Here is a 14,714-nt window from a genome sequence, read left to right on the forward strand (position 1 = left end):
TTGTAACATAGAACAGTAGGCTACTGAACACAGAGTAGCCTACAGCACAGCACTCCAAATAGTTATTTAGATGTTGAAACTGCATGATACTGATCAGACTTAATGTGTCTGGGAAGGCCCTGGATCAAATAAAACTCATTGCCAGATTAACCTGCTACGAGCCTTTGGACAAAAATTGCCCACCTAACCCTCTGTTACTATCACTCTCTGTGCAGTGTGTAGTTTTTATACTAGGCCCTGGATTTGCTATAGGCTAATTGGATTAAACAAATCAATATAAGAAAATATGACATTTAGCAAAAGCACAAAACAAAGAAATTAACAAATGGACACTCTTCAGAACAGAGCCTCATTCCATTTAAGGCCCTTATGATAAAGTATAATGGTGTATACTCCCCAAAACTTTAAAGTAAATCAGACAAAACACGTTGGACGGAATTGAAAAGAATAGGCTATACAGCGTCAATAAAAAAAAAAAACTAGAAATGAAGGGAGAAGAAAGAAATGCAGTGAAAAGGAAAAGACTTCATCCGCTCCCTTTCTAAGAAACAGACAGAAAAAACAGAATGTTTCCTTATAGGGACTCAGTGTATTATGCTCCATTGATAACTTGTGTCGTAACTGTATCGCAGTTTATGGGAGGCCTGTACATTTATAGGCCCTAGTGTTCTTATAATATTCCTGTCGACAACTATTCACATTATTGGCTGCTCAATGAAATCTTACCTCGCTTTTAGAACCGTGCTATTGTTGAGGACTTGTAGATATTCCATGATATTTAAAAGTTTTAATCCATATGTCTATTAATTATTTAAAAAGTAGGCTCATTTGGGCCTTATTTCGCGTAAAGGCGAGGAAAAAATGAATTGCACTCAATTGTTAATTATTTTTATTTTTTATTTAGGCCCAGACAAAGGCCCATGCCTGCCTAATAAAGTAGGCTATTGATGGAGAATTGAAAACAATGAATATTGTAGCATATCAAAAGAAAGGCAAGCAAACACCAGATGAGAGATTAAAGTTAAGAGTGAATAGGCTACTTCCTGGATGATTTGCGGGTCGCACGTTTGCCGGTCCTCCTGACCCGCAGTGATCTGAGCCAGCCGGACTCGCACCTTGTTAAAGGGGAGCAGATTAAAGATCAAACGGCCGCAGTCAGATTGCGTTCATGAAGATGACGAGCGCAGAGAGACAGTAATGAGTTGTGACAAGTCCCGTGGTTCAGCGGCTCTGTCAAATTGAGCTGCGATGCGTCAACCCGGTGAATCACCGGCACCGAGGAGGAGGATAACGAAAGAAGGAGAGACATGGATGGAAAGGAGGGGAGGAAGAGGAGAAAGGGGTAGAAAAAGAGCAGGAGGAGGTAGGCTACAAAAAGGCTCCGCCGTCATTCAGTCTGTCACACAGACCACACACACCAAGTCAGCGGAGCGTCAATATTTAAACGTCACCCTTTAATATAATCAATATACCCATTTATAGGATTACCATCACGTGCATTTTTCCTTCATCTTCTTTAGAGTTGTGTGAGGAAGGGCGAACTAATCTACAAGAGGAGAGAAGACATTATTATCGGTTTATTTCAGCTCTAAAATTCACCGGTGGATGAACTTGTGAGAGCGAACTGAACGGAATAAAACGATTTGGAGAAAATGAAAAGGTTTTGCGGAGGTAAGTCAATTGTAATACTTTTAATGGAAGTTTAGGCCTAAAAACTACAGACAAGCACTTATGGGCTACTTTTCTATCATCATCATATGTCATGCAATAGGCTAATAGGCTATTATTATTCCGTGGAAGGTTTCTTGTCGTTCGTCGATATTGAGATTTATTTTCTTGCAAATCTAATTACTGTTGTATATGGTGTAACATGTGGGTTCAGAATATTAAGCCATGTGCTTTCTATTTTTTCACACTTTCTAAATATCCTATCTTATGATTTAATTGCACATACATTTGCAGCTAAAACTAAATAATCTAGCCTAGTTAAACATGCTCTTATATTCTATTGAATTGTCTTTGTAACTCTGGAAAGACATTTTAAACTTTAAAAAAAATATTTTATTTATAAATGTTTTTTAACAGTTTATTTGAAATGTGGTTGTAAATCATTTCTTTACATTAGAAGATTCATGATGAAAAACAAATGAGTTTGGTGGCTCATCAGCAAACCTCAAAGGTTACCAAAGAAATAATTAGACACAGAAAAAAATACATAGCCTATCGAAGAGACTTGTTCAACACAGACTTTTATTCATTTTAGAGATTTTTTTTATGTATTGTCAAAGAAATGTGAAGGCTGTGTGAGAGGAATGTGAGATTAACAGACCACAAAGAGAGAGGGAGTAAAGCCCAATTTAGCTTAGACAGTGTGTGTGTGTGTGTGTGTGTGTGTGTGTGTGTGTGTGTGTGTGAGTTTTCTCACACCCTGACTAACGTGAATCATGTACTTTCTCATATCAGTGACAGCTAACTAGACAGGGGCTTTAGCTGCCTCTGACCCCTCAACCCCTGTCATTTTTTACTGTGAATAAGAACCCCCCCTCTCTCTCTTATACACACACACACACACACACACACACACACACACACACACACACACACACACACACACACACACACTTTTCCCTGTGGGACAGCTGGTGCGGCTGCTGCTCCGTGTCTATGAAAGGAAGGAAAAGGAGGTGAAAGAAAGAGGGAGAGACAGTACAGAAGGATGGCTGTGTGATGAAATGATGCACTGAACAAAAATCACCAAGTTCCTCTCTTCCATTGTCTCCCTCCCTTCCTCCCTCCCCCCTTCCCTGCTCTCCTCATCCCATCTAGGTGGTCATATCATGAGGCCAACTTTTCTGATGGCCGGCTGGTTCACGTGATGTGACCACCTAGATGGGAAGAACAATCTGCTGCTCCCTCTGAAATTCAGAGCAAATAAATATACAGAAAGCTCAGCTGTTGAAGAACATGCCACCTTTGACACACACACACACACACACACACGCACGCACGCACGCACGCACGCACGCACGCACGCACGCACGCACGCACGCACACACACACACACACACACACACACACACAGATGCAGACACACATAGACAAGGCCTGTTATTGCTGGGAGGGTTGAATTAGTGTCGGTGTGTTTCAGATAAAAGCGTTAGTGTGTGTTGGGCCAGAAAGCTCAAACACACCCTCCAATAAGAGGAAACAAAGGAAGAGTGAAAAGAGAGAGAGCATGGGATGTGGAAAGAGAGGAAAAAGTGACCCTTTCACATCTTTTGATTCGCTCAGCGCCATCCTCAATTCTTCACGCTATGGATGTCAGGAGGATTTGTGGAGGTGGGGGCAGGTTGTGTGTGTGTTGGGGGGGTGAAAGAGAGTAAAGAGAGGTAGAGACAGATAAAAGTAAATAGAGAGAGAGGGAGGAGGGGAGAAGGAGAGACAAACTGGCGGTAGAGGGGTTAATGCAGTGCAGATTCCCGATTGACAGAAGTTAGCAGCACCCAGAGGGAAAGACAGAGGAGAGAGTAGGGGGGAATGATATAAAATGAGTCGGTCACGCTTTGAACAGTTACACATGCTGTTTACATTTTTCCCAAATTAACATGGCCCCTCGCTTCAGAAAATCTCCCTCTCTCTCTCTCTCTCTCTCTCTCTCTCTCTCTCTCTCTCTCTCTCTCCCCTCCACCAACTCCTTTTCCTCTCCCTCCTTCCTTTCAAATCCTCTCTTCCTCCTCCTTCTCCCCTCTGTCTCTATCCTTCAAGACCCCAAAATATATTTCCTCACTCTCCAGAATCAGAGCCTTACAATATAAAAATACTCTCAGATACTACTGTTAAAAATGACTCGTTGAAAATGACTTATATTGTATCATCAGCGAAATATGTTCAAAAACATTAAAGCATTAAAGTAACTTATTATGTAGGAAGAATAGCCCCTGTCAACGTTGAATTAATGTGTTGGATTATTTTTATTATTATATTTTATTATTATTATTTTTATTTTCAACATGTTACACATTTTAATGTTGTAGCAGGTCAGGGTGGAGCTGTTTTAAGTTGGATAGTTTAAATGTCAGTATAACAATGCATCATTCATTCAAAAAATGCGAGAGATTTTTTTTAGATAATACAGTAAAATCTGCAAAGTAATTAACTACAGTTTTCAAATAAATGTAGTAAAGTTAAAATTAAAATACTTACCTCGGAAATGTATTTGAAGTACAAAGCAAAAACTCAAATAGATTGATTAACCGATACCTTTTATCTTCAGAGGGGAAACTGTTTGGAACAAATAACAAAAGATACACAAGTCAACAGCTTACATCAGAGATTAGACAAACAACAATAGTAACACAAGACATTAGCTCTGGAGCAACTGAGCCCACCTAGCCACTAAATTAAAGACAATATATTGATACAATCAATTAATTATTGTAATAAAAATACCACAAGTAAAACACCTTAATAAAAGGACCAGTAAAACAGGGGATACATATGAAATAAAACATGTAACAAATAGATTACATATTTAAAAGAAACTTACAATAGGGCTGTAAATAACGTAAATATTTTTAATAGCAAATTTGTCAATTGATCGATCAGTTCTTTGATCTAGAATGTCAGAAAATAGTGACACAATTTCCTAAAGCCCAAGTTGACATCTACGAATCACTTGTTCGATCGACACAAAGTCCAGAACCCAAATACATTCGCAAATAAGAGAAAGCAGCAAATCCTCTCATTTGAGAACCTGGAACTAGAGAATTTGTATTGTTTTTGCTTAAAACAGGTGTTAATGAATCCATTATCAGAATAGTTGCTGATTCATATCTGCCGACTGACTATTAATTGACTTATCGTTTCAGCTCTATACTTCTTCTATCTCAGAACTGTCAGAGCTGTATCTCTGCTACGTTCCACTGCTGCTCTCCTACTTTCTTCTAATAGTAGGGACAGAGCAGTGACTTTGAAATTCATTAGTGTGTTCTTGTGTGATTCTATTTTGCGGTATTATTTAAGAGAAAACCCTGAGGTGGAGATGGGGAGTAGCCGGGGTGAGGGGGGAGGAGGGGTTTAAGAGGTAAATTAAAAACTGAAGGTCTGAAAATGGGGAAGGAGGTAGTGAAAGATGGAGATGGGGGAATGAGTGGAGCCAATTAGTGAAAGGAAGAGAGGGCAACGGTAATTAGGGAGAGAAAGGAAGGAGACTTTAAAATGGAAGTTTGATGTTTCAGGAAGATTTAGGGAGAGAGGGGGACAGATGAAGCGACAACGAAATTGAAACCAAACATGGCGATAAAGCTTGGAGCGACTGGAATCCACAGATTTAAAAAAGAAAAAAAAGAAGAAGAAAAAAGGCATGGATGGATTGGCTTATAAGGTGAAGAGGGAGACAGACATCAGGGTAAAAAGGGGAACTTAACAGAAGACGCTGAGTTTATGACTAGGGAGAAATAGTTTCACAGAGTTTCTGAGCATAAAACTCAATTTCTATTGGATTTTTAAAATCGTTTTCCTTTGTTTCCTTTATTTTTGGGTAATTTATGTAGTTTGGCAACCCCAGTGTGTGTCCGGTGCCAAGAGGATCAATTTAAAATTCAGTATGAACAAACTCCAGAGGAAGGAATCTCATGGGACAAGAGATGGGAAAAGTGTGCGTGTTTATTTTTTACATGTATTTATTCAGGATAACGACTGCGTACATAGATCTCCACTGCACAATCTGGATGCACGTGTGTGTGCATGTGTGTGCATGTTTGTGTGTGTTGAGTTAGTAAAGGAATGCACATTTGATCAAGTACAGACTGCACATAAATTTGGCCTTTAACTGTACACAGACACACAACACCGACCCTGACCCCAGACTGTCAAACCCCCCTTCACCCCCACTCACCCAGCGCGCGTCTCTGTCCACTTCCACTGTGGCTCTATCCCTCACATCAGCCTGTTAATGTGTGCATGGTTTTTGCCCCTGGCATCCTGCACAGGTGTGTTTATGTTTAGGTTGAGTGTTATGACAGAATGCAGAATTGCCACCAGGTACAATGCCACGCAATAATTAAAAAACTATGCAAGAGACAAACAGCTCCTCAGAGTTTGGCTCCGATGGGTCTTTTCTGTCAACAAAGCCACAATGAGCCTCCAGCTCCATCTCTGACAAGTAAGCTACGTGACAATAAATATGCAAGACAAGTCACAGGACGGGTGCATGTTCTTGGAAAAAAATAAACCTCACACTTGTGAGGTTTAAAAATTGGTAACAGATAACAAAAGGTAACGTCTCAGCATAAACAGTATGTGGATTTTAGTGCTATTGAATGATGAACTTAGTTGGGGGCAGTAGCTCAGTGTGTTGGGACTTGGCTTGGGAACTGGAAAGTTGCCAGTTCAACGCCCCGTAGGGACTAAGTATGTAGTGTAGACTTGGTAGCTGGAGAGGTGCCAGTTTATCTCCTGGGCACTGCTGAGGGGCCCTTAAGCAAGACACTGAACCCCCAACTGCTCAGGTTCCCGACCAAGGGCAGCGCCCTCGCTCTGGCATCTCTCTATTTAATTCATGTGTGTAGGTCCTGTTTGCATGTGTGTGTATTTTGGGCCTGTGTGTGTAATGTCTATATGAGAACAAACTGAACCTTGGGGATTAAGAAAGTATGTCTCCTTCTTCTTTTGTTTAAAGACTGTGAGAGAATCATTCTTGATCTTGGGAACATAAATCTGTGATCAAATAAAATAAAGTACATGTTCACTTGCTAGTTTTTTTGGAGTCTTCTTCATTGAATGGAAATTTCTCAGGTCTCGTCAGGTGTCAGTGCAGAACTTTGGTTGGTGGTGACGCCTGAACAAATTCGGTCTCTGTGAGACAATTAAAAACTCTGGAAAAAGCTAATAAGTGAACCTTGAGTTTATGGTGCATTCACACAATGTCAGCAGAATGGGAAGGGCAGTAAAACCTACTGATAGCCCTGTAGTCATATCATTTAATTTGCCTAAATTAGCTACTTATGTGTTGTTTTTTTATCACTGTAACCTTTTCTTCTTATATACATGTAGCAATTTGGAAAATTAACTAATGTTATGAACTCAACTGAGACAGTTGTGTTCAGAATTGCAGCCCAGATCAAATTATCAGATCGTAATCAAATTTTGTGGATAGAAAAAAAACACAATAAACTTCCAGATTTCTGTCTGCAGATTCTCAGATTGAATTTCAATCTTTCTTTCAAATAACTCACAACATGACATATAACATGCATATAGCATGAAACTTTTGCGCCTAACGTTGCATTGTCCTCTGACATAGCAGAGGAGTTCTGCACAGTGACTAGACAACACTGAAGTGTGTGGAGTGGGAGGATGTAGCCTGTAGCATGTTGTTTTGGCTCTGGAAAACACACCACAGATGATGTTTCAACATTTTGTTCCAAAATCAGGCTGCATGGCTTGATTAATGTTACATTTTGTCAAAGTCTCACAATGTATGCTCACCAAAAGTATGGCATCACAATATACTGTAGTCGTCCTAATCAATGTTGCACTGGAAAAATACATAATAAATAAACATCTAATTTGGACTGGATTCTAACATCTACATACTGATGTTTCCTTGCTGTTTAAGACCTCTTTCAAGTGGTTAGAACAATGAATTGCAACCTCTTCTGGCTTTGGAGCTACTTTTTCCTGGACCAGACTGGAGAGATTAACTTGCACATGGTTTTCCCACAATACCAAATTCTGTTTAAGTGCTTGCTTAAAACCTCAAATGGTGATGCATGTTGGGAAAGATGAAATACTAGTCCTCTCGGATGGAAGCGGTACAACACCCACAAACACTGGGTCACTGGTTTACCAAAACACTGTCTGGAGTGTAAATGTCAAGTGTGTTACGAGGCTCTTTTTGCCCCCGAACACAACCTTGCGCACCAAAATTCAACTCTGAACCATGACCCTGTGCTGATGTTTGTTTTTGACCTATTAGAAGCTCAAAAGCTCTGGCGCCCGAACATTATGTTGAGCTCTGTACTGCAGATGGCAGCCAGACAACAGAGTGCCAGATCTGACTTGACAACAGCGAATAAACCGTAGATAAAAAATATGATCTGTTGTGAATAATGGAGCCCCCCTGTGTGTGCATATGTGTAACCCTTATAGGTATGTGTGCCAAAACATGTAGAGATTCACACACACCTAAGTGCAGAGAGGCAGTTCATGGTCGGCTGTTGTAGGGAACCCCTGTGTTGCTGTAATGCAATCCTCCAACACAAAATGTTCTGGTTTCAACCCTGCCCTGCGGAGTGTGCTTCCATTGCCAGGTACACAGCCTCAAGCCTGCAGGGCTCCCCTTGAAGTCGGGCTATATGCCGACTATAGTGTAGTTGCTCAATGTAATATTATTAAACAACAACATGGCTCTTGGGTTGAACTATCTCAGTTTACTCGTACAAAAGAGCGCCTGTTTTTAGCCACAGCAGAGGATGCTTTTAGACATGTCAGCTCTCAATCAAAACAACAAGAGGCTTTCATGTCTGGCAATCATCTCCGAGCATGTGGCTACAGACAAAAGGAAACCGTTTGGAACAGTTTTGGTTAATTTTTGCCAAGGAGACTTTTCTTTCTCCGTCCCAGGCACCTTTTTTTCTGTACCTGTTCATTTTTTCCCCTTTTTGCACAATGTGTGTCCTTTTCCTTCAGGACTGTTTACTCAGCGATGTTGTGTTGATTTTGAGGTATTTTGATGCTAATGTAGGATGTGCGGTGGGAGGAGACTGGTGCTTGATGAGCTCCAAATGCTCAGGCGTTGCTGAAAGATGCTTATTGCTTCTGACAGGTGATGAGGCTTTTGCGCTTCAGGAGATTGGAGAAGGCTTGGCTGACGGGGGTTGTCCTAGTTGACTGATTTCAATGCGTGTGTGTGTGTGTGTGTGTGTGTGTGTGTGTGTGCGTGGGAGCATGTGGGAGTTGCCTGGGCGCAAACACAGTGTTTCAGAAAAATAGTCTGGGAGGAAGCTTTGATGTAGCCGACAACTCAGGGTCAACAGGTAGTGGGAGAGTTACCAGCTATGAAGGAGGCAGTTTTTTACCCTTTCAAATCAAGCAGGTTTTTGACAAGCATTTCTAATCCTGTTTTAATTGCAAACTGCCAGTTGCCTAATCTGTCGTTCAATCTGTCACTAAAACTCAAGTCAATTGATGAGTACAACTTTTTTCATGGAGCTTGAGCTTGTTAGGTTAAAAAAATATATGTAATCACAGTTACTCGTTGCCATGTCATCATTGCAAATTGTAACATAATCAAGGGGATAAACGGTACTTGTCAATGCATTCTGATGATTTGGTTTACTTCACATGTTTGGTTAAAGGCACAGAAGACAAAAAACCAAAATATTAGAATAAATTTCTCTTCATTTCTCAACCATATCTTTTCTTCTATGACACATTTTATAATGCTAACTGTAAGTATAACACATTCTTGTTTTAACACATCAGACTACAGATTTTTGTCTATTGAGTAGTATATAGCGCATAACATCATCAAGTTTCTACCCAACCCTTGTTTGGGAGTGCATACCGATACCTCAAATGTAAGCAGTTGAGTCAGAGGAAAAAGGTGTTGACTGTTTTAGGTCAGAACTTGTTTTCTTAGAACCACTAAAAACGTGTTGAGGGTAAAGGTTTTTCAAGTGTTTCAAGCCATTCACTTCTTCCTCCTGTGGGGCCCGTCCTGATTGATAGATGAAAGAAAAAATGGTAATAAAGGGAGAGAAGCAGAGCTAATCAGGGTTAATTGGCTGCTTTTATTTTGACCTGAGGCAGAAAAGAGATAAGAGCGTCGAGAGGGAGAGGAGAAAGGTATGTTGGGAAAGAAAGCAAAGTTTGAGAGCAGTGTGACAAGGTTAAGAGGAGAAACAGGATAAATTGGTGAAGCAACAGGAGGCCCGAGGTGAGTCAAAGACAGAGAGAAAGTTGACTGACATACATTGTGCAATACATATTTCACCCCTGTTGAACAGCAGCATGTTTTGCCCATAATTACAAGCATGAATCACTGCCTAGTGTCTGGATGTCAGGAGGATGAGAGAGAGCGCAGAGAGGATGGAAAAGGATGTCGGAGAGCAGAGACGACGAAAGAAATGTGTGTAACACTTGAGCGAAGGGCTTAAGAGGTGTCGATAGAGAGTTAGAAAGTATAGGGAGAGAGTGTGAAAAGTGGCAGCGTGCGGAGACAGCAAGCCTGGGACGAAAAGAAGCAGACGTACATGAAGTTCCTAAATGTTGAAAACCACCTTTCAGCTCCAATTTTCTCTGTTTGAAACCAGAGACAGGGGCACTAAAAGGTTTCCAGTGTTACAACCCCCTTTGTCACACACACACACACACACACACACACACACACACACACACACACACACACACACAAACACATTGTATACACTCACAGCGATGTGAATTTCATCCACATATACGATTACGACAAACATTCTCACCAACACTCAGAGTAACATAAAACACCTACACAAACACTCTGATACCTAAACAAGAAGTCCACAGCAAACATACAACTGATACAAACACATTAATGTTTGTGATTGTAAAGAAAGCCACATGTCTTTGTTTTGGGGATTTCGGTCAGGAATGAACGCGTGTGTGTGTGTGTGTGTGTGTGTGTGTGTGTGTGTGTGTGTGTGTGTGTGTGTGTGTGTGCGTGCGTGTGTGTTAAAGCGGCTGTTTGCCTGACAGGCTGGTGCATTGAACATAGGTGTAATTTGTCTGACTGTCTGAAGCTATTAAGCAAGGTTTTATTTGAAGCCAGAGTAAACCTCCGACAGCCAGAAACCTCTAAAATTAGATTGGAAACTGGAAAAGCTTTATTGGCAGTGTCAGTTGACCTGGCAATATGTAAACAGACGAGGCCATCGCCATAGAGACAAAGAAATAAACCAGAATATTGTAAAAAATCTTATAAACAGTGTGATAGTGCAGCGACTGGAAACTGTGGCTGGAGGTGATTTTTGTCTGTTAAGCTCTCAAATCATCAAATTCATTAAAAACCAAGCATCCAAGTTAAATAATCACAACATGTCTGAGAAAATAATGGCCGAGATAAATTTCACCTCATTGTTATGATTACAAATACCTCTGTGGTGTGTGCTATTTATCACTTGGACACGCATGATGTGAGTGCCCTTACAGAAACATCTTTTAATTACTTTTAAATTTCTCTACAGTCAATCAACATCAGCTCGTCTTGCTATTGGCTGCTGCCATGGCAACAGCCCTGGATCCTTCACACAACCTGGCAAGTGAGAGGAGTTCGATAGAAAGCACGTACGAGCTGACCAAATACCTGGAGTATCAGCTCAAGGAAATCAAAGACATATATGTGAGTCCTTTTTTGTGATACCATTCTGTTTAATTTTTATCTCTTTTTTATTTAATCACAATTAGAAACACTGAAACAAAGTGTACCATTAAATCGTTAAAAACAATACTTTTTATAATGATAATGTATCAATGGCAACGTGAAAACCATTTGAAAGGTTACACATGGTTACTCTATAGAGAACTGTCACCTGAATCAGCAGCTCCTCTCAGCTTTACAGAGCTTAATAACGAGTCTCAGCTCATCGTTTAGCTGTCGGCTGCAAGTTTATTGTTTTGGTTCACTTTCACTGCTCTCAAAGCGTCGTTTTTGGCCACAGCAGGCAGTTCTTTTCAGTGAAATAGCAATAAAAAAACACTGTATTCTACCAGCTTTTTATTCCTCACTGCTCCATCCATCTCTCACTGTATTTCCTCTTCACCAATGATGCAGAGGGACGTCTACACCAATCACAGGTTGCAGTGTTTCTAGCTCCACCTTTAAGTACTGGATCAGTGTGCTAAGTACCTCAACAGAGATGAAAAAAACAGGAATGGGCACCTGGGTAGCTCACCTGGTGGAGCAGGCGCCCATATACAGAGGTTTACTCCTTGATGCAGCGGTCTCGGGTTCGACCCCACCCTGCGGCCCTTTGCTGCATGTCATTCCCCCTCTCTCTCACCCCTTTCATGTCTTCAGCTGTCCTATAAATAAAGGCCTAAAATGCCCATAAAATACAACTTTTGACAATGGAAACGCAAAAATAACCGTTCTGATATGTACTAAACTGAACCAGACTGTTTGGTGGAAACTAGGCTATAGTGGAGCATTTAGCAGCTAAATAGCCAGATATTTCCCTGCGTTGGCAGAGACCAAAAACAATTGAAAAAGAGTTATACTGGATTTAGCCAAACTAATTCAGAAGAGAAAACAGAAACAATTTAGAAGTTGACTTCCTGGTTCAACTTTGACCAACTGTACTTGACTTAGATGTGCACACACAGTTGTATATTGAGGGATTATTACAGACATGACAGGAGCACTCACTTTCAGTTTAATCTCCAAATAAAGAGGTTTATAAACTGGCTAAACTGTTGGCTTTTTTACAACCTGTCTGATCTTATGTTTCTTGGCTTGGCTGACTTCACTGTAGCAATGAAGCTGTATAAAGTGTTATGATGAATGATGGTCCAAACTATGAATCCAGAGTTATCCATTAAACCTTTTCATCCTTTCTTCTGATTTTTGTATATCTCCTCCAGCTGACCTACCTAGGCCCCCCATTCAATGAGAAAGACTTCTCCCCTCCTCGACCCAACAGTACCGCTCTGTCCCTGCCCAGCGCCGCCACCCGCCTGGAGCTGTGGCACGGCCTGGAGAACCAAGCTCGGCTCGCCCAGAACCAGAAGGCCTACTCTGTCCTGCTGGCAGCCGTCAGGGAGTTGGCCCGCTCCACCCTCTGCCCCGCCCTCAAGACATCCCTACTGCACTTTTGCACAGGCCTGGATGGGCTGCTGGGCTCCATATCCGCACTGATGACCACCCTTGGTTACGCACTTCCTCCACCATCTGCAAACATGGAAAGTAATGCTGGAGAGCTGCAGTACCCTCAGAGGGGGGTAGGGGGCGACCGACCTGTTCCACTGATGAGCCAGAGCCTTTACAGGTCCAGAGCTGGGACGAGGACAGAGTCCGGTCAGCGTAACAACCAAAGAAGAAGCAGGACAAGGGTGGTCAGAGGAGAGAGGGAGGACGGCGTCACCGTAGACCTGGTGGAAAAAAGGAGAGGGAAAGAAGGAAGGAGAGTGGAGGCGACCGCAGCTGGAGAAAGGAGTGGCGGATCGATGGAGAAGGGAAGAAGAGAAAGAGGAAGGCGAGGGAGGAGGGAAGAGCTGGAGAGTGGGAAATGGACTGCCAGCGAAGAAGAGAGAGTAGCGGAGGAAGAAGAGGAGGAGCTGGAGCATGAGGGAGGGGCGGAGAGATGGGGAAGGAGAAGGTTATTGAGTATCAATGAGGTTGTTGAGGAGAAGGAGAGGCAGCCTGAACCCAGGGTAGAAGTTTCATACCCGGGCACAAGAGGCTCCAGCTCCCTTCAACAACCGACCATCCAAACCAACAACAACAACAATCAATACAGCTACAACAAGAACTCACATCACATAAACGCACTCAGAAAAGAAGATGGATTTATTGTAGAGAGAAGCAGAGGGTTAATGTTGGAGGGGGAGAAGCAAACAGAAATGGAAGCTACCTCCTCTTCCTCCACTTTCCATCTTCAGCGTCGGCCTCCTCGCTCCCTCCTCTCCCCTACACTCCAAGCTCCTCTGTCAACCCTCTCCCTGCTCTACCAGTTCGGAGCAGGCGAGGAGCACACCCTCCTCTCCCAGCCCGTCCCTCTGTCTTTACAAAGGGGCACCTCCCTCCTTTCGCCTCCCCTGACTCCGCTCCTTTCCTCCACCTCCTCTGCCTCTTCTTCGCTTTTGTCAGTGCGGCCGACGATGAACGACTTTGCCAAAAAGGTGGAGGGGTTTTGGATATTGAGAGAGCTGCAGAGTTGGCTGTGGCGGTCGGCGAAGGACTTTAACCGCCTCAAGAAAAGACTCAGAGGCTGAGACATTGAGACACACAAGTGCAGTATATCAGAAATCTATTATTTGCACACAATAACTGGAAGTGGAAACAAATTAAGAGCTTGAACAGACAAAAGCACAAACCCACACTCATGCTTAACACATTCATTCATACCGTACTGGAATAAGTGAATGAAGGACTATTTGGCAGGTCACCAGAAGAGCTAATGGAATATAACACACACAAAGCCAACACATTACCAGCACTGTCACCCGCCTGATGCACACAGCAGCTCATTGAGCGAGACACACTGAGACTGGTTACCGGACTTCACGACTCATAGTTCAACAGAAATACCACTGTAGGTGGTTAGACACACACATTTCTGAATGGGTAAAAGACAAAGGGAGATGAGGAAATAACCAGAGGGATGAAGAGGAGAGGAAGACGGGAGGAGGCGTGAGTCAAGGGATGAGCAGTGGCAATAACGGGCAGAGGGTTATTGCTGAGTAATCAGAAGTCGGCCGGTCAGTTACAGTAACTCTACAACAGTGCTTCACATACTGTCTAGATACACACACACACACACACACACACACACACACACACACACACACACACACACATTATTTTGTGCCTTAACAAACCATTTCTATGCTACTTTTGATTCAGTGCTCACCCATTTGCAACACTTTTTAATGATTTCACTACATAGCAACAAATATTTAACACAATCTTAAAATGTTGTATAACAGAATGAATTCCCCTAAAAATCCCACAGTTT

General features: G+C 42.1%; 1 protein-coding gene across 1 annotated transcript; it reads left to right on the forward strand.

Annotated features, from left to right (window-relative positions):
• Window positions 1-1,215: 1,215 nt before the first annotated feature.
• clcf1 (cardiotrophin-like cytokine factor 1) lies at window positions 1,216-14,306 on the forward strand. The gene is made up of 3 exons (XM_031303497.2): window positions 1,216-1,671; window positions 11,226-11,380; window positions 12,622-14,306. The coding sequence occupies exons 1-3, from the start codon at window positions 1,653-1,655 to the stop codon at window positions 13,969-13,971; spliced, it is 1,524 nt and encodes a 507-aa protein (XP_031159357.1). The 5' UTR covers window positions 1,216-1,652; the 3' UTR covers window positions 13,972-14,306.
• Window positions 14,307-14,714: the final 408 nt, after the last annotated feature.

This window comes from Sander lucioperca, chromosome 1, assembly GCF_008315115.2.
Source record: "Sander lucioperca isolate FBNREF2018 chromosome 1, SLUC_FBN_1.2, whole genome shotgun sequence".
NCBI classification, from domain to species: domain Eukaryota; kingdom Metazoa; phylum Chordata; class Actinopteri; order Perciformes; family Percidae; genus Sander; species Sander lucioperca.

What these genes read in the sequence shown, in the direction of transcription:
- clcf1 (XM_031303497.2), top strand. An exon ending in AGGAAATCAAAGACATATAT is followed by an intron (nt 11,381 to 12,621) that starts GTGAGTCCTTTT and finishes TATCTCCTCCAG; the next exon opens with CTGACCTACCTAGGCCCCCC.